The sequence below is a fragment of the Acipenser ruthenus genome, chromosome 15 (genome assembly GCF_902713425.1).
Source record: "Acipenser ruthenus chromosome 15, fAciRut3.2 maternal haplotype, whole genome shotgun sequence".
Classification (NCBI taxonomy): Eukaryota; Metazoa; Chordata; class Actinopteri; order Acipenseriformes; family Acipenseridae; genus Acipenser; species Acipenser ruthenus.
The window spans coordinates 20876564-20898012 of NC_081203.1; the positions used below are offsets into that span (position 1 = coordinate 20876564).

A 21449-nucleotide genomic window follows, 5' to 3' on the forward strand; every position below is an offset into this window, starting at 1 on the left:
AAGCAGTGCAGACCAAGCCTCAGCGTTCCTCTGAGCTCCTACTTCTGGAAACGGCTTCAGACTCTGTGTACATTTGATATGTTACAGCTTCAGTGGAAGTTGACAAGCATGTAATCAGTTTAAATTTGTTTGTGTGACAAATTACGGAAATATATTTTTTATCAATGCCATGCCAACATGCCCCATCTGCACTTTGTGGTCCTTGTTAAATACTGTATTCAACAAGTACTGTAGTCCACCAGTGTTTATGAATACCAGTGAATCATCTGGACTGGGAATAGATTTCAGTTCTGATCACTGGTATTCTCTTTCTGCTTTAGCTAAGGACACCATAATTATAGTGCCCCTTGGTTACGATGGAGACATTGATAAATTCAACTAATTGCAATTTAAGTCTGGGAGGAGTCACTGAATTAACCAGTAACCTATAAATGGAACCCAATTGCTTACCCTCCATTGTTTCATTTTCCAAACCCACCTCCCCCATCTCTACACTTGTAGCTACCTCCAAACAAAAAGGGAGTCTCAATTGCTTTGTCTAGTGGCCAGACAATTTGCTCTCTGCTCAGTCATGGATCATGCTTAACCGATTTCATACATATCTGATTGACTCTAGTAGGGAACTAGTTCTGAGCTGCTGCACACTGGTTGATACAGCTTACTCACTGCCTGCCTTCAGTGTTTGTACAAGCTGATTGCCTTTCAGAATCCTCTGCATCCATCATCTTCCCCGATCTCTCACAGGATGGAACACTTCAGTAGTCTGCTAGGTTACCATTCCAAGGTGCGATTCAGCACTAGCCTGGGTGCAGATTCATGTCTGACTCAACTGCAGTCTGGGGGTTGTGGTTTTTCCAGCTAGCCGGGAATCCACTGTCATGTCCCTTTCAGACCGGTTTCTTCTTTTTATGGCTTAGTCTTGAGCTAAGCTCCTGACCTCTTCACTGCTCTGGCTCAGATCATGTGATTCTCAGTGTTTGTTCGTCTTGTTTCCTGGCAACAAAAGAAAACCAGAATTCTTCAATTACTCACAACAGTTTTTTTTTTTTAAACACTCAGTGGCCTGAACAGGGCCAAGAATCAGAACAATTACAATTAATTGATACTGGGAAGCCATCTTGAGAAAGTCTCAGTTCTACTGCCAGAAAGGATGAGAAGCAGCAGGTCAAGTTCTTCATCTGAACAGGATGTTGTGGAAATGTTTACCACATTAGTCGGGTTGCAATGTAAACTTTGGTAAATGAAAGTTACAATAGAAGTGTGGGGGAGAATTATGGCCTATTTTGAGGGTAAAATGCCAGAATCTTTCATGGGATTTTTACATTTCAAAACATGTCATGACTTAATGTGTTTTTGTATTTTTATGTATGCCACAATTTTATAACTTTGGTTTGACCTCTTGGGGCCTATATACAAAGCATTACTCTAGTCTCTAACTCATATTATGTTGAGAATCAAACAACTCAAGAGTCCTTTCAGTAGCTGTTTGGTTTGAGTTTTGCTTCTCCTTTCAATTAATAGGAGGTGATTAAACTCTTTGTAACATGCTCCCTTGTGTTCAATAATTGGAAAGTCTGTATCCTGAATACACCCCACCTCATACAAAAACAAGTGGGGCATCATTTAGACAAGCTTGATGCTTTCAATATAAACATCAATGTAAAAGAAAAAGAGGCATGTTTTTGCTTTGTATTCAACAAAAGGCACAATCAGACATGCATCCCATAGCTTGTGTATCTCTAGACCATTTATAACTCTTCATGTACAGGGATAAAAACACTTGAAATACAGTATATAGCACAACACACAAGACAGATTAATTCCTTATGCAAATAACATATTCTGTAATGTATAAAAGTCGCATCTCTCTGTTTCAAGTCTGGGCAAGACAGCAGGTCAGACAGATTTTTTAGTTTTGGCTGATAGTAGGTGCTTGAATTGTATTAGAGGAAGTAATTGCTGTTTTGGCTGCTCATGGTGGCCCTACCTTTATAAATGGTTATACTTTACATTTACCATAGATTACCATAGATTACCATGTTTTAAAATGTAATTTACCATACCGCTATGTCCTTCACAATGCTCACCTATGCTTTACTCCTCTTTCACCATGCTTTATCAGACTTTGCTTTACTGTGGGAAACTTTTACAAACCCCATTAACTGCCCGCGGTTCTGTGTTACCTTTGATTTCTGTTCTTTTACACACAGACCCACACCCACAGTATCATGTATTTGTTTTTTCATTTCCTAGTGATAGCACTTTGTGGGGGTCACTGGAGGAGCCAAGTATCCAAGATCCCAAAGAGTTCGAGGAGCTGTTTTCCAAAGCTGCTGTCCAGCAGACAAAGAAGCCGCTGTCAGACTCTTACGAGAAGAAGGCAAAGGCCAAAAAGGTGGGTGGTTATAATGCAGACATTTCCACCAGGTCCAGCTGAATCCCCAGGTGTAGCTTCATCAACACTATTTAACTCAAGACTCAATCATTTTGGCTAATGTGTTCTTCAGTGTAATGCTTACTGTACTGGACTTTCTTTTAGTTTTAACTGATGGTCTAAAAAGCATTGGTTGCATGTTATACTCCCTTCTTTCTGTGACTTCCCTTTGACATACTGTGTCTATTTGAGCTGAACCGTGGCAGATGTTAACTACCACTGCCACCCTAACATGTGTAAACCAGACCACATTTACTGTATTTTTATTGTATGTAGTAATGTTAATAAGTGGGTCTATAAATCTCCCCCGGTTGGAAGACACCAGCTGGATTAATAGTTATTTAAGATCTGCCATTGTTTGGATCATTCAAATAGACCCCACTGTATTTGAGATAGAAGCTAGCACTGTTTGAATATCATGAATGAGGTTGCTGGCATCATGACCCCACAGTAAAGAATTCCTATCAACAGCACCGTCTGTAACATGAACCCTGTTTCCCAGCAGGAGCCCTTCACATCTTTCTTGGTTGTAAACGAACACTATAGTGAAACAGTACTTTCAAGATGCAAGCCAAATAACTGAAATTTACTATGTGTTCCAGACCTGCATTCTTCAGTAATAATATTCAGGTTGGAGCTCATGTGAGCTGCAGAATTCTACGAAATACATTCTAGAAGCTGTATGCATTCTAGAAGCATAATACTACTATAGCACTGCAGATGACTGCAACCTCCAGGAAAAATGCTTTACTGTGTTCAGTAAACCAAGTGACTTAACGGTGTGAGCAAGCTGGGAATGTGCTGTTTGTGTAACAAAGGCTCTTTATCTCTCTCTGCGGAGGTGTCCAGTGCAAAACCTTGGCACTTCCGCTCACTGGCGGGCAGGTGCAAAATGAATAAACAGGGTATTGTGGGAGCCAGAACTCAGGGCACAGTGTTTTAGTGTTTCAGCCAAGGGTTCACACTGATGAAGCCAGTAGCCAAAACAGAACGTCTTGATTCTTTGAGATTTATATTTATTTATTGTGTTTGCCAAAAACTATTGCAACACAGTGGATAAACTTAACGATCAATGGTAAAAGGACAATTAGGACCTTCACTAACACATGCTGTCTGCTTAATGTACATTTAAATCGATATTTTGTTGGGTTTGTGACATTTACAAGAACATGCCATCACTGTCATTGCATTTAAGTGTAAACATAGACGTGTGTCAATATATTGTGTGAAATGTCTGGGAATCTTGGAGCTGGTGAGCTTGAGACAAGAGGCTTTTTAACTGCAGTCGCTTGACAAGGCACGGATATAACTACCATTTTAAAATACTGATGACAGAATATACTTTTACCAGCTGATTGGCACAAGCATTTGAATGTTTGATGTTTGTTAATTACAATTTTGAGGGCTGTAGCTTTTAATTTATATTCTGGCTAGGTGAGGTAATGTGTGTGTGTTACTTTGTGTAAACATCAAGACATTTGGGGAATGTTTATACATGTCAAAGCTTCAAAAATAGCCCAGGACTTGTTTTTATGATGTCGTTTAAAGTGCGTCATTCAATGGAATGATGTCACTGTAAAGAAATAGAAACACAAAGCCCTGCAAAATATCTGCACTGACATATAATAGTATCACTAATAATAAAATAATCTCCTAATTTTGCTTTGTACCCACTATTACCACACTTGCCAATCTGCCCTATTCTCTCCTGTGTTTGTTGCTTCACTTTGTGAGGGCAAGATTGCAATTACAGTGTGACCACCAGAGGGAGCCCAAACACATATTTAAATATAAAGAGCAATGGTGACCTGCAGCTAATGTGCCACAATGACTTCCTACCTTAACTATGGTAGCTATCGGTAGCAGTGGTTACCTTGCTATATACATTTTAAAAATCATATATTGTAGCAAGTAACAAAAAACTGGACATAGCTGGCGAAATTCCAGTTTATAGACATTTCCTTGCCGTTACTGAAAGATATGTCAATGAATCTTGAGACCAGTTCATTGATTAGCATTATAATCCACTAATCCAGACATAACTGGGGAATGAGGTGCAACCAGAGGAATGTTAGTAATTCTCTTGAAAAACAATAAGTATCGTCATGTGTTAGTCTGACAGTTTACAGATTGCTCATGCATTGATCTGAGCATTCATGCAAGAAATGTGGGCTGCCGTCCAAGCTGTGGTGTTTCTAACAGTAAGGAAGAGCATGAAGGCACGTCTGTACTGCTAAACTGCAATAAAGGAGGGGCATATAGGTTGAGTCACTTCGGAAATACACACAGTATACACACTGCTCTGCTAATCTATTCGAAATATACACAATGTACACACTGCTTTGAAATAAGGCACTTGCATTACTTTCATATCCAATCACACCCCCTGAGACACTGGATATATGTGTTCTTAATTAAGGGTTTACAGAATGTAACACAGGCTTTAGATTCTTTGATAATGCAGAGGTGGAACGGGTCTTATTTCCAACCCTGGACCTCAACCATTGGCACCATTATTCGCATGATGATACACACGTTTTTATTAAAAATCAAAGCAATCACTGGAAACACGAATGATGATGGCTTTGCTTACAGCGTGAATCGGAGTAATAACCAGGAGCTCTCCGGGAGCGTGGCTCACTCCTCCCCACTCAGGACTGTCATCATTGTTTTGAGAAGTGCAGCCTGGCATTGATTCAGTCTTCTGGCCTGGAGTTCCTTGTCTGCGGTTTAATTGATGTGTGGGGAGCAGCTAGTGGCGATTGTTCCCACAGGCCTGCCTCCCTCTCTCTCGCGCTCTGTACCCCACACCGCTGCACCAGATCAATCCTGGTGGGCTCCAGGTCGACACAGTCTCAGTTTGCCAGTCACTCGAGCAGAGTGATGGCTCTCCATTCAGTCTGGGCCCTTGCAAAAGGTTTCTACAAACAAACGTAATGACACATGATACAACCAAGGTGGCCATGATGAAAATGGAAGTTGGTCTGTAACCAGAGACCTTCTCATTTTTTTTAAAACTGTTCTGTCAAAGTGGATATTTATCTCTTTTAACCCTTGAGCTACCCAGGGATGATTTAACCCCCCCCCCCCCCCCCCCCCCCCCCGTTGGTTACCTTTGACACAATGATATCAGATATCTATACAAACAATCAATTTATAAGAAACGACAAAAAATAAACAACATTATTGTGATATAAAGTGTGACCCTTTATATATATATTACATTACCATACCTTCACTGTCTTTCACATACTCCTTTTAAGATGAAAGGACTATATACAACAGAGCAAAGATGCACAAGGCACACATTACCTAGCTTTTAAGTATCCCTTTTCACTCCACACCCAGCCATTGTGTAGTTTCCACCATCTATATTTTAGGGTTTTTATAGTCATAAACCAAATGCCAAAATGGTACAACAGGAGTATAGAAAGCTATATTGAAAACATATATATCTTTGTACTCTTGATGTACATACGTAGGTTTGTGCAAAAAATATATATAGAATAATGGGATGCAAATGGAATAAGAGAAAATATTTTGTCAAGGGTTCTGTGACATCATAAAGAGATCAGGAAAAAGCAAAGTAATGACAATGGAAAATTCTGATGGCAAGAAGTTCTGAAACAGAAATCCAAAGTAGAATTGCCCTCGCAATAGAAGCAGTTTGCAAAACCCGACAGAATCTGGAAAGACAAGAACATCTCAAGTACATCCGAGATAACATTTCTTAGAATGATTGTGTTCTCAATAGCCCAATAGGATGGGAAACATGGACTCTGCAATTCCCATTTTTTGGAGCGGAGGCAGAGATCTGTATTGATATTGCGTTAACGTCCTTGCTCATCAATACTGCTCAGATAGATTTTGCATGTTGATTAGATGTGTAACGTTTCATCGTGTATGGGGGAATCGCGATACTTACTTTACATTATATTTCATATTGTAGTAGAGGCATGTATCGTTTGTATCATGATACAAGACCGAAAGCACAGCATAGCTCATTGTAGTTCACCAAATGGTTCTTGAATGAAGAATAAGTGTGTTTTATAGTTGGTATTAATGCATTATCTCCCTAATTCATTACTTGTTTGTCTTTCAAAATGTCATTAAATGATCATTTGATCTTATTATGCATCATAGAAATAGCTCATCAGGCACTGCATATCATGATATGTATCGTATCGTGACATCATTACACCCCTGATGTTGATACAGAACACCATTCCAAGCCACTAGCTTTCATTACTTCTAGAGCTTGGATTGTCATGTATCCTTCTTGATCCAACAAGAAAGAATGGACCAACTCAGCTGTAGTAATAGGCAGTAAAAATAATTAAACCAGATATATTTGACTAAAGTTCAATTGCAAAAGAAAATTCATGGTCTTCCCATTTAGTAACATTAGTTCTCGTCCAATCATTTTTAGGTTAAGTTGATTTACATGGTTTCTAAATTGGTACCCGTAAAAGAACTAGACATGACTTGACAGTTGTAAAAACTAAACAAAAATCTGTGCGAATATTTTTTATTATAATAGTGAGAATACTGTGGGTAGAAAGGGAAAAGACAAGGATATTTATTAATGTATTAATTTAAGCATGTATACAGGCTCTCCATCCATGCTGTGTCTTATCTAGCTTATGTAGAGTGCTGACTTGGTTTTGGCACAAGACGTGAGTAAACACAATGTTGCAATAGAAACACCTCCCCATAGGGGTGCTGTTAAAACCTATTTTGCATGGTTTAAAAACTATGAACACTACTGTATAACGCTATGTGCTTGTAGCCTGATTCATTCAGCATTGTTGCATGACAGATTATTGTTATGTGATATGGGCTTCAAGAGCACCCCCTATAGGAAACTGTTTTTATTGAGTCATATTGTTCCCCATGTCTTGTACTGTGGCAAGATAAGCCACAGCATGTGTGGAAATACCCAGAGACTATGCCGGCCCTTGAAGTTCAATTCATTTTTTGAATAGTAGGTAATTATGGTGCCAGATGGTTTCAGAATGACTTTTATACTAGTATATAGCATTGAAAACACATTTTTCTCTGGAGGCCTACTGTACATATCAACTGGGTTCACCTAAGGTTAAAGAATCTTATGTAGAAAGTATTTAACCCTTTTCGGCTGGGTAATCAAACTGTTCAAATGTAGACGCGAGAGCTGTAGAACCTCAGTGTCTTCACTGACTGCAAAATAAAGATGTGTAGCACCCATATATCCTCACAATGTTCGTTTTTTTTACCTATGATCTCCAAAATATTTGTACAGAACCCTCTATATCAGCAGTTCTCAAACTTCGCTGCACTAGCAATAAAAAATGATACGCGACCCCATTGCCTTGTGTTATTACAGAATACAGTAGTTGGTTTTGAAAAGTAAAACATGCACTGCAAGGCAATGTCATCAAAACTAATATACAGTATAGCCATTTGTTATTCTTAATTAACATTACAATCGCAAGATTTTTACAGCCAACAGTAAAAAAAGACCAAAAAAGAAAAAAGAAAATGCCTCCAAGCTGCCACGATTTACGCGACCACAGGCAAGCATTTTGATCCAGCTTTCGATTTAGTTAGTGAGAGAAAAGACAGATGTATCCTTGGAGTGACATGCTAAGAAATGTTGAAGTGATCAGAAATATCTGCCGGGTAAGCAAGAAAAAGCCAGCCATTAAGCATCAAGCTTTTCAGTTTTTTTTTGTTTTTTTTTTTACTGCTGAGGGGGTCCTTGTCGGTACTTCTTGCTGCGGTGCCATTTGATTCCCCTTCATTACACTGTCAGTTTTTAAATATTTATAAAGCAACTTTTTGAACTCACTTCACAACAAAACTCACAGAGGCTGGACTAAACACGACAGAGGTGCATTCCGCTGATTGGCTGCCATGGAAAGTTGGTTGCTAGGCAACCCGTTCAGAACGTTCAGACAAAGGCAGGTAGGGCGAGGGACCCATTGGGAGTACAATTGAGTAAAAAGTGCTAATAATAATAATAATAATAATAAAGTAACATACCTGTTTCTTAAACTTTTTTTTTTTTTTTTAATTGCGCAGGTATTCGCGACCCCATTAGAAGGCACATGCGGGTCGCGGCCCACAGTTTGAGAACCGCTGCTCTATAATCATGTTCTGTGGCCTCTTGATCTAAGTATAGCGTAACTGCTGCGTACACTACTGTACTATCTCTCAGAAGCTTTCTTAGTCTTTAATCCAGTACTGCTTCAAATGTTTTATGATATACATGAGATGGAAAATTGGCTATCTATCTGTGTAGCTGCTTGCACTGTTATCTGAGACCATTTCATAGACACTGGAAAATAACTAGAAGAACTGCAATGTTAATTGTGTTCTTTACCAGTCCTGCGGGACATATGAGGAAATGGCATGTATGAGCGTTATGGAAATGAGCATTTTTCTCTTGGCGGCGCTTTCTTGCCGGAAACATCCACTGCCACCATTTTTCCCCCTACCAGTGCAAATAGGAGACTACCAGGTAATTTGTATCATGTGTTCGTTCTAAATCAAAGCCATTCAGTTGATCTTGATTTTTTTTTTTACGCTGACGATTATCATATCAAAGACACTGGATGACATTGAAGATAATGACTTTTCTGTTATCTTTACCTTCTAGCTGGCTTTGAGTAATCACAAGCATGTGTTTTCATTTATGGTCTAATATGAAGAGTGATATATTGAAGGGCAGACTTTTTGAAGTAGAAAGGGTGTTCATGTCACAGAATTTTCCATTTGAATAATTCTTGGAGGTGTCGTACACACTGATGCATTCCCAGAGGAAATACATCAAGTGGACGGTTGTTACTGTTTGTGTTGTAAATTCAGTTTGCATAGAAGACCACGTGCTGTTTCCTTCTCAATAGGCGTGGGTAATTCTGATAAAATAACTGAGCTTTTTGCAACTAGATGCAAGAGAGAAGTATGGCAAACAGATGTGATAAATAACCCTCAATATTTAATCATATGTGCTCGAAGCAACTAGAGATCCTAAAGACATGGCTCAATAAACACATCAAAGGGCAAAAAGAAAAAAATAGCGTTTCATCAGAATTTTGCCTGGATTGGTATGTTTTTTCAGTCAGTGTTGTAATGTACCACCATACAGTTCCTGATCATGTCACTTGTGGGTTTTGTGGTTAAATCAGTTCCCTTATAAAAGTTTGCCACAGTACATTTTCATAGTAATTCTGCAGTTTTATAACGCTTTTCCTATGATTATACTATGCATTTACCATAGTTTACAATGATGTTCCTTATTTTATTTTTTTTACAAGGATGCTTTCACTATGCTTTATCACACTTTGGGAAACATTTATAAGGGTTACACAGTAGGTTTGATCTAGCCAAGATTTTGGATAGAACATATATTTAAATTGTAATTGCTGGCATTCATGACTTGATCCCATAGATTTATATATATTTCTACTATGTTGTTGAATACTATCAACTGTATCATTAGTAGTTTATATTATCATTAGCAGTTTCACATTGGAACATATTCAAAATATGTCCTGGCACACCTAGAATGCAGTCCTATTTTTATACTGGGAAAATAGTTAATCTAATGTCAAATAGTGAATAATGGCTCATTAAAGTGGCATTGCACATTCACCTTTTGTAATTAAATACTCACTTCTAAAGGTTTTTTTTCCCCCTTCAAATGATTCAGTAGCAAAAGAGACCTAGTAATAATAACAACTGCAACTTAATGAAGAAAGTAGAAATGTTAACTTTTAAAGTGGGGCTTTACCTTGCCAAAAACATTTTCTAGCTTTATGGGTAATTCAGTCGTAAGTAATTGTGTCCATGTGTACGCACAAATAAAAATGCTGTGAATTTATAGTTTGTTATAAATCTGTAGCCCACTCTCCCAGGTTGGAAAGATTCAATTTTATGGTTCAGTTTTTTTTTTTTTTTTTAAACCTACTTTCTCACACATAAAGACACTAGTTTTTGCACAGCTTTTATTTTTTTTGTATCTTTTACATGGTGGGGATTCCTTGGTTCGTATGTTATTAAATAGCAACGGTACAGTGCTAACACTTCCACAGTCTGGAAAAGCTTAGCTTCAAACAAGGCATGTCTAATAGGGATTATGACAACGTATGAATTTGCCCCGAATAAGGTCAATTGGAAGGTCACAGAAAGCTGTACAAATTACATACTGCCAGAGCCTGTAATTATCCCTGTTAGAAGTTAATCTTCTGCCAAGTGTATAAGTTCAGAAGGCATGTGTAGAGCTCACAGGGATGACCTTGTGTGACTGCTCAGGGCTGTAATTCCTACCTATCCGAAGAGAATATTAAATAAACACTTTAATATTTTCATGAAGTTTATGGTGTATCTATATATAAAAAAAAGATCTGTTACTAAGAACTTTGCTGCATGGAAAGTGAAAGGGTCTGGGGAAATAGATTGTTTTAATGCAAAGGAGAGGAAAGATTTTGAAAGCTTTGATAATTGCGGAGCCCCTTGATAGTAATGATAGTTTATTCTAAAATTTACATTATATTAGTGTACTGTTTTTTTTATAAGCATTTTGTGAACTGTCCCTTATAAAAGTTGCCCATAGTAAAAGCATAACAAATTGTAATAAAGTATAGTGAAAGCATGGTAAATCACAGGTAAGCATTGTAAGGCTCAGAGAGGTATGGTAAAGCATATTAAAAACATGGCAAACCATGATGAACTATGATAAATGCAAGGTCAAATCATGGGAAAAGCATGGGCAAAACTGAAAAATGACCATGGTATAACCATATAGACTGACAATAGCCAAACACAATAGGAAAAAAAAAAAATAGTTCAAAACAAGACCATATAATTCAAAGCAATGAGTCAAAGAAAAAAATAATTAAATTGTACTTTAAAACCAACAAAATGTTACTTGGAGGAGAACCATGATGTATGAAACTCAGCACTATGCCGACTTTGGAGGACTGACATTCAACTGAGAATTGCACAGATTAGAGTGTACAGATTCTGATACATCAAGGCTGAACAAATTGCAAATGTGTTTCTGAAATTGAAATACCGTAAAACTTTGAAAGTTGAGCCTACATTTTCAAACATGTTTAGCACAGAAGAACGCTGTATTCAAACATTGAAATACTGGATCTTCTACTGCAGTTCCACTGGAAATTATGTGTAGGGTTTGTTTGTTTGTTTGTTTTAACAGAACAAAAATGCTGCTTTGACCCGTCCTGTATTACCACAAGCTAGCGTGGTTTATATCATTACCAGTGTGTTATATTGACAGCTGTAATTGTTTTTCTTTCTCTTGTAGATTGTTAAGCTGTTGGATGGGAAGCGTTCTCAAACTGTTGGGATCCTGATATCTAGTCTGCACCTGGACATGAAGGATATTCAGCAAGGTGAGTTCACAATCAGTCCATCACATTGGAATGAATTGACATCTCAGCTCATTGAATTGAATGGGAAGACAAGGGCTGGAAACAAACCACAAACCATGCGGTTCCAAGAGGAACATCTTACCATTCAACTAAAGAGCCAGCTCAGTAGTGGAGAGGTAAGTATGTGTCTTATGCTGATGTCAGTATTATTAACTCATCAGCTGCTAGGAGGAGATTCATTAGATTCCCCATCCCAGGTTCAAAGTTGGGATCATAACCATGACTACTCTCCACCCCCCAAGGATATTTATTTATTTATTTATTTATTTATTTCACTTTGTGCCCTTCAAAGATTATTATTATTTATTTCTTAGCAGATGCCCTTATCCAGGGTGACTTACAATTGTTACAATATATCACATTATTTTACATACAATTACCCATTTATACAGTTGGGTTTTTACTGGAGCAATCTAGGTAAAGTACCTTGCTCAAGGGTACAACAGCAGTGCCCCCACCGGGTATTGAACCCACGACCCCCCGGTCAAGAGTCCAGAGCCCTAACCACTACTCCACGCTGCTGCCCTAGATGACCCCCAAGCTCTTCATTTCTAGTTAAGTTTTGATGAGGGACTGCAAGGGTCAAGCTCATGTAATCCCACATTTACTTTTAGTTGGTTCTGTGATCCCACCAGCATAACCTCTGTTTTATTCTGAATTCAACATTAGAACATTCTGTGACATCCAACTTTATGACTACCTGTTTGAGAGCTTTTGAAGTCATGGATGAATATAGAAACTCCATAGTCTTGCTCATGCACATATGTGAAGATGTCTGTAAGAATTAATTTATATAAAGCTAAAATTATATTTTACAGTGTAACAGAACCCCCTGCAGTGTTTACAAGAAACACATTACTTTATCTTTGCTGTGTCCCATGTTGTCCATATCACAGCATTTTTTTTTCAACCTATTTAAGATAGTTTTGATATTTCTGTATTCACACATCATAGGTGAATAAACTAAGGAGTTACTTTTTTCAACTTTTACTCCAGAATGTTTGCCAGGAGAGAGATTTTTTCTTCTAAACATCACAGTGTATCCAGTTCATGCTCCCTCCTGCAACAATTCTGGTGCTCTGATTGAAATAATTGGCATATTGGGAGAACACTGCGTTGCTTAGGAGACATTTTTTCTCCTAGTGAATGTTCCCGGGTAAATGTTGAGAAAAGTATTGCCCAGTTGATATATGGCCCTTGATGTGTGACTGAAAATTTTAAACGAGTCTGCAATATGTTTGAAGATACAACGCTGTGATACGGATGACACCGCAAGTGTAACCTAATGTGTTTCTTTTAACCTTTGCAGGGTGTTCTGTAATACTTTTATGTCCCATTTAATAAGCAACATGGTACGAGTTGAGAAATAGTATACACCGGCCTTAAAATTGTCCTGTATGTATCATGACACTTTTGGCAAGTTAAGGCCATGTTAGCACCACCAAAAAGCACTCTGTCGTGTCAAGCTTTAAGTATATGCATGGGCAAATTGTAGGTGGGGCTCATTTGTAAATTAAGTCTGCTCTAAAAGGGTCCACAAATAAGACCGATTTCAAATTGGTCTTATTTGGGCGTAAAGAAAAAGTCAGAAAGCAGCTGATAGGAAAGAGCATTATGGCAGCAGTCGTAACGTATTTCTTATGATGTAGAGTGCAGGCTCCTAACCTTCCTGAACAACCCAGGAACAGAGGGAGAGTACTGAGAAGAAGGGATAGTATTTAGGGTCTGCATTACCCTTTTTGATCTCCCTGAGGTGGAGATTATAGCTCGATACCGGCTAAGCAGCAGCGTTATTTTGGATTTGTTGGAGGAAATCAGGGCTGACATAAAACCAGGCACTGCTCGCACACAGGTGCCGGTGTTCTGAAATCTGAGCCTCCCCCTTCAAATGGGCCACCTGTAGCACAGATTTTCAGACTAGACAGAAATAAGCTACCTAAATCGAACACTACGAGGAAGCTCATTTGGAGAAACAGAAATGACTACTCCAAAAGGGCAGCACATTTCAGCATTTACGCATTTAAATGTGGCAGCTTACTGTCCGGTTAATGCATTCAGGATGGGGTAAAATCTGTGCTGCAGAAGAGCGCTGCTTTACAACAGTTTAGCGCTATGTCGGTCAATCTTGATATATGACCCCATAGTGTTTTCTTTACCCAAGAATTCTTCCAGCTCTTTAAGCTCTGTTTCTGTAATGTCTTCTTTTGATGTTTGCATTCTAGAAGCTTTTTAAACTTTGAACTATAAAAACTTCCTTTAATAAGGTTCTCCTTATTAAAGGGCTTTTGATGTCTGTCTCAATTTCTTACTGTCACAGTTACTTGCCTTCTCTAACAAAAACAAGCTCTTCCAATTCACAGTAGTCTTATAACAAGTACATGCAGTTATTCAACATAATGTAGAGGACAGTACTGATACCTCATTGTGTAGGTTATATTGTAGGTAGAGAGGTACGTTACTATTATGTACCTACACTGTACATTTATTTCCACTGCATCAAATTAAATTAAATGGAAACGTTTTTTTGTGGCCAAATGACCGGGAGTCTTTAGCAACAATATGAAAACCAAATGAATATTTGTGCTTGCAACAAAATTGTTGTAAAAGACCGTTAAGAATCAAAAGCTGCTTTATATTAGAATGGATTACTGGCATGAATCCACCCTGAAAAATCAGACAGCACAAGGCTGGAAGCCGGGACTTCATGACAGTGTAAAGAGCTGTGAGTGGCTGGCACTGTCTGTAGGTCACAGTGTTACTCCAAGTGGGAGTCTGTTGCCATGGTCAAATTCCACGTGCTCAACTTTCCTGGTGAAATTTCTCACTGGACCTGCCAAATGCAAATTACATTTTTTTACTTCCTGGACAGACCCTTTCTCTTCGTTCTTCTCCACTTGAAAATGTAACCGATCCTAACTAGTTCCAGGAAAAAATAAAGCTTTTATTTGTTGTTATTTACAACCGTTTCCGAATTAGAAAAGAACACCTTGGCAAATGGACTTCTGTTTTGTTTGCTGTCATAATGCAACAAATACTGCTACAGCCAGCTTTTTATCTGTTCGCTTTTCTGTCCCGCACACGTACAGAAATCTTTGGACATCGAGTAAAATCAAAAATAGCTGCTCATGATTAACCTGCTGTGTCAGGTCCATAGAAACCATGAGAACAAACCTGAACACTAAACAATAGAGAGAGGTCAAATCATGTGAATTTCATCAGCCAATGTTTTAATGCATGCGCCTGCTAGTCTAAGTGCGTGAAGCTGATCTGTTTTTTGTCCTCAGTGACGGTTATTATATCCTAATGGGTACAACAGTGCACTAATGATCCTTCTCTATATAAATTAATGTTGTTGTGTGCAGATGCCGTAGAGCCACATAAAAACCTTTGCCTTAATTTACCAGCCATATACAAGTGAAAAAGCACATTTGGCCAAGCAGCATTTTTTTTCTTCTTTTTTTTTTTTAAATATAGAGAACCACCAATAAAATTAGCAGCTTTTCACAGCATGTGTCGACTTCCTTTCGACTTAGTGTGAGGTGTAGGTGAAATGGACAATCTAATCTGACAATGTAGGGAAGCCAGTTAATAAGGACTTCTAAAGAATCAGCCCTTTTTACCCAGAGCTGTTGGCAAATTAAAAAGACATCTGACATTGACTGTAATTACAGCCACTAAAGGGCTCGGGGTCTGCAGAGGTTCTGGTTAGTTTCCACAGAATGAAGGTAAACTTGCTTCAGCACTCGACCACCGAAACTCACAGGAGAGCACGGCTCCTTATTGCTGATGTGTTGAGTGAGAGGTAGAGTGGCACCACATTCCCAGCCCTTTGATCTGCCCATGCTGGGGTATCTGGGCAGAACTTCCCACACCTGTCCCCACTGTGTGCTCATTTGATACATTGTTGAATAGTTCAAGGTAGGTTGTTGAGAAACGGACTGTTGAGGCATGCGTAATCCATTTTAATAAGATGTGAAAATCACCCCACAGCAAATTTTCCTAATCCCACCATGAAGCAGCGGACATGCACTCTGAAAATCTTGGAGATCCCATTCTGACTTTGAATCGTTTTGCGTGAAAATTGACTGAATATTCTGCAGTTCATTTTTCTGGTGGCATAAAAAAAGTATTACATTGATAAGTATTTATCCATTTATTTAAGTTTAGTTGTTAATTAACTGTTAAAAGGCATTATGTCTAGGTCTTACGAGATTAACAAAAAAAATAAGTTTACCATCATTGCGTGCAAGTTTCCCCCGATTCAATGGATTGCATTGCTTTTTGGCTGCAGTTTGAACATTAAATGATAACGCCCTGCTCTTGCAATGTAACAGTTTCTCAGCATCAGAACATTGAAAAGCTAGGCAGGGCCAACACGAATTGCCTCTGACGTATTACACCTACCACAGAGTAAAAAAAATAAACAATTTATAAGGTCATTTCGACGTTGCTAAGGGGTTGAAAACAATAAGAAATCACAACGGATTCATGGCGTGATTTAAAAAAAAAATACATGTTACTGTATACATATTACTATAGCACATACACCCTACATACTGTATAAACCCAGAAGAGGCTGCCCCATTTACATAGACGCAGTTATATTATGAATGTTAATGTAAAAGTCTTGAGCCTTGAAGATTATCACTGCTTTTACAGCTAGTGCAGAAACTGGCAATGTCACATCAGTCTTTCTGTTGTACAATTTTGGCTAACCGTGTCGGTCCGTCCATCTGTCTCAGTCTGTCACACTCTACATGGTGAACACGATAATGATTTTGCACCTATCGTCACCAGACCTTTATAATACACCCCTAGAGACATATAAATGTTTTTGGCTGTAATGCGATACATTTACACAATTATTTTTTAACGTGTAAATTCACTCTTTCACTTTCTTACCTTTGTGATTATGAGGACAAGCCCTTCTTATAAGTAGCAGTGGCCACAAATATCTTTATTCGTTGAAGACAGCAGCTGGACATGTTACAAGTAAAATCTACTTGCATGTCTAGCTAATAATCATCATATTAATAACCTTAAAATTACACAATATATACAGGACAACATTACTATAGCAAAGTGCTATTTAAAATAAAATTTGAAACAAATTATTCAACACTGATTTATCAGTGCTTGTATTTCATGTGAAACTGATTGTGGTCTTGCAGAACTCGGCATCCTCAGGGAACCCTTTTTTGGTACACCAGGAAACTACATCAGAGGTAAAATCTGTAGTTTTTTAAAAATAAACAAAGCTTGCAGTAAGAATACTTGGATGTTTGCATGCAAGGGAGTTATTTCATGATTTTGCTGTTCAAACGGCCAAAAAGATACATCCAAGAAAAGTCGAAACATGCACAAAACAGAGGCAAGCAAAACATTAGTAAACTTTCATACCTATCAGCATTTATTTTAATCAACAGTCAGAATACAGGGACCATTACTGTAGATACAAATTTGTAAATGTGCTCAAAATCCACTAATAACCATTCTGACTAACGGTAAATATTCTTGTTCTGTCTGACAAAGCCTGGCTTCTTACCAACACATTCTTCCTGAAACATATTGCATGTTTTGGTGCCACATTTGAACAATTTGTCGTGATTGTGCTGTATTAAACTACAGCTGAAGGGTGCCGTTATCACTTGCAATGTGAAGACGTAACCTCTGTGGCCAGTCAGAGGAGAGATGGCACTGTGCAAAGACTGGGTGTCGCCTCCTGGCCACAACTAGACAACCTTATAATCACATTGTGATTATAACTATAAACAATCCCCCAATGCATACTGTGACAGCTCTGGGCAGTTAATCAATGTTAAAGCTTTCAGGAGGAGTCTCTTCTTAGTTGCAGCCCTAATAAAAGTTAACCAGCAAAACTGAATAGTAATTTCATACTTCACCCTGCCTTGCCTCAAAGGATAATCAAATCATCTTAAAACTATGTAAATAGCCTACCAAAGCCAATTCTTTAAGTTTATAATAGGATACCTTGCACAAATCTTCCTACAGACTGAAATCGGTTTATTGTTCACATCACGCCAGTGATGGAAATAAGACCAGGTCAACAATATGTCTGGTTACCAAAATAAAGGGAGAAGTTTAGTTTATGGCTGTACTGTTTGTACAAGACATATGATTTTGATTTATTCTCGCTGGCACTTTCACTGTTTTCGCCTTGGTTAACATTCCTGCAAATTTAGGGAGCCACTTTCCTTTAATAATTGTCTTGCAAATATACAATGTCATTATTTATTTACACACCAATTACCTGCCTCTAATTGACTGACACATTCCCCAAGTGGTTTTATTTTGTAAAGCACCTTAAATATGATTTACATTTGTTGTTACTGTTGTTGCTTGTCACCATCTTTAGTTAGATGTCCCAATACTTTAGTGTTTATTAACATCTCTCAAGAGATCTATAACTGTAAACCCCCAATTCATGTGACAGTCAGTAGTACTAAAAAAAAAACTTAGATATGAAGACTAAGCCTAGGGTGAGAACCCGTTGAGTCTGCATGTCATTCTCAAAGGGGGTCCTTGAAGACAGCAGCAGAGGCAGCCACACACAATCACACTCAGTCTCTTACAAACAAGAAATTGATCTGTTAAAATTACAACATAGCACATTCCAAAATAACATCACCAATACCACCCTTATAAAAGTTCAGTTAAACCATACCAAAGGGTATTAAACATAGTGAAAGCATAGGTAAGCATTGTAAAGCGCAGAGAGGTATGGGGAAGCTTGGTAAAAAAAAAAATGGAAAACTATGGTAAATGGTTAATATAACCATTGGAAAACCATGGGGAAACTACACAATTACTGTGCAAATTTGGTAAACTTTGAGTGGAATATGTACAGTTACTGTAGAGTTTTAGCAACTCCTGGACTCCTGGTATGTATTTTAAGTATTGGTAAAGCAAGCAGACTGTTTGCCCAGATAAGGCATGGTTCCGCTTGTTCAAAGACATGGTAAAGACAGCATTAGTCTATGTTTGTCTTCCACTTTCCATTCTCCATGGTTTCCTGTAATTTACTGATCTTTTTAATTGTTTTATCATCAGACAGATTTAAAAAAGAGGAACCGAAGAGGGTTAAATATTAAAAGAAGGTTTTAATAGTGGCTGATGTGAAAAGGCAGGCCACCTCAGGAGGAAGCCTGATCAAGTCTGCAATGCCGTTCCCTCCCCTTTAGTCCCTTTAGAGATCGTTATGAAGTTCTGTGGTGGTTCCTGCTGAGGGGGTCAGAGGTTAAGCAGTTACAGGCTCTTACTGGTGATCCGTGTCCATGTTGCTTAATGTACTGTGTGCAGGAGATGCTGTGCTGTGAGAAGGCTGCCGTTCAAACACCTTGTCCTCGCCCTGAAACTGTGGGTTCAAGAACCTTGTTTTGGATCAGCAGAGTCCGGTGTAAAACACGCACTATTGTCACGCATGCCTGCTAGTCGTGACTCAAAACAAACATGTGACAGAACTCTTAGTATAATGTTGTGGGAATCTCAGGAGAAGCCGCTGACTGGATGGAATTGGTCGTGGTTCAGCGCATTGTGAGAAGACTTAGGAGCTTTTAGGCCTATCTCAGATGGAGCCTGCCCCACGACAAGTCTTCCTGTCTGGCTGTCCAGTACTATTGTCCCACACCTTTTATGAGCACTAAAACACTAGCATATAAAAAAGACCAGCTGAATCCCCATCAAAACCCAAGTACTGACTGTCAATAACATATAAATCCTGTTGAATTGAGGCTTGGAATGTTGTGAAGGAAATAGCATGACTAAATGTATTTAACCTTCTAAACTTTGTTCAGAAATGAGCATTGTTTCCAAATACACACACACAAGTTAATTAAAACAGCATGCTCAGGTTTAAATAATCTTATTTTATAAGAAAACTGTCTAATAAATGGGTTTTACTGTTCCAGCTGTTCTGACTGTGGACAACTCAGTTGTGGACTTGGAAACCATTGAAGCGTTGTATGAAAACGTAAGTATTCAGTTTATTGCAGTTGTGGGTGGGTGTTTAATAAAAGGCAGTGGGTGTGAGTCAGGGGAATGCTATCCTGCACATCCCCCTGGTACAGCACACATACATTTTTATTCCATGCAGACATTGCATTGATTTCAGTCTTATTTTCAGGGACTTTCGGACATCTGTTTTCATTATAGACCAAAAGAACAAATCATTCTGAATCAATTCTAGGCAGGGAATGAGCACACTATCTCACATTCTCTCAGCATTCCCCTTTTATCCCTTACAGAATAATGGGTGGCTTAGAAAATATCACAGAACCCAGAGCTGAAAATAAATTCTACTGCAGCTCATATGCAGTATTATGAGTGAAATAAATGAGAAACACAGGTGTTATCAACTTGAAATTAATTGTATTAATACAGTTTTTCAGTTCGTGAACAATTAATATTAGGAAAACAAAAGTTGTTTTTGTTTTGGTTATGAACTAAATTCATTTTAATTATTAGTTCATGTAGTTATTTTATTATGACACTTAGTACATTCACTGTATTATTATTGTAATTAAACACAGTTAAATAAAACCACATCATTGTGACTACAGAACTCTAATGGAGTTTATTCTTGATGACCCCAACCTGGGCATTGGCAACTTTATGAAACACTTTGGCTCTGTTGGGTCACCCAGACCTAACTCCCCTCAGAACTCAGGCCTCATCATGCGTAAACAATTGCATTGAAAGTCTCTGCCTGTTTTTTCCTGTCCTTTTTAACACGTCACAGAGAGCACAAAGCGATGAGCTGGATAAGATAAAGAAGCATTACGAAACTTTGAAAGAGGACGAAGTGAAGCTGCTTGACAAACCAGAACAGTAAGAGTCGTCTGCAGATTTATATGCTCATTTCCAATGTGTCCTTCATTAGCTAGTTGTACTGTCTTGCCTCTGTCTAATCTAATTGCTCTTCTTGAGTAAATAGAGCCTTGAAAGCTGTCACTGTGACTTTTTCATAACAGATTCCAGAGCTGGGGACTCTGAGGGATTTTGTTTCTCAGTGTCTTCCTATTTAGGTTAATTTACCTACACTTAATAAGGGTAGTCTGAATGCTGCAAAAAGGTCCAATGTTAACAGTTAGATGTTTTGTTTATGTGACATTTCAAAGAAAAAAATTAACTAAACACCTCGTTCAGCGATTCAGTGCTGCCCGGCACTGACGTTTATAGAAAACTTCTTGATCTTCAAAAATGTTTTTTTTTTTTTTTTTTTTTTTAATATGCCATTGTTAATGTTAATGTGAATTCTTCAAAGACATTTCATAACAAAACAGCTCCACAATACGTCTGGTTACCAAAATAAAGGGAGAAGTTTAGATTATGGCTTTACTGTTTGTACAAGGCATATCATTTTTATTATTATTATTTATTTCTTTAGCAGACGCCCTTATCCAGGGCAACTGACAATTGTTACAAGATATCACATTATTTTTACATGCAATTAGATTATTACACATTATTTTTACATACAATTACCCATTTATACAGATGGGTTTTTACTGGCGCAATCTAGGTAAAGTACCTTGCTCAAGGGTACAGCAGTGTCCCCC

General features: G+C 38.2%; 1 protein-coding gene across 1 annotated transcript in view; it reads left to right on the plus strand.

Moving 5' to 3' along the window:
- The window catches only part of LOC117422305 (formin-1-like), a 132985-nt gene that overhangs the window by 58896 nt on the left and 52640 nt on the right, over window positions 1-21449 (plus strand). The window contains 4 exon segments of the mRNA XM_058987413.1: window positions 2254-2395; window positions 11745-11832; window positions 19800-19861; window positions 20630-20718. Of these exon segments, the coding sequence (XP_058843396.1) occupies window positions 2254-2395; window positions 11745-11832; window positions 19800-19861; window positions 20630-20718 (381 nt within the window).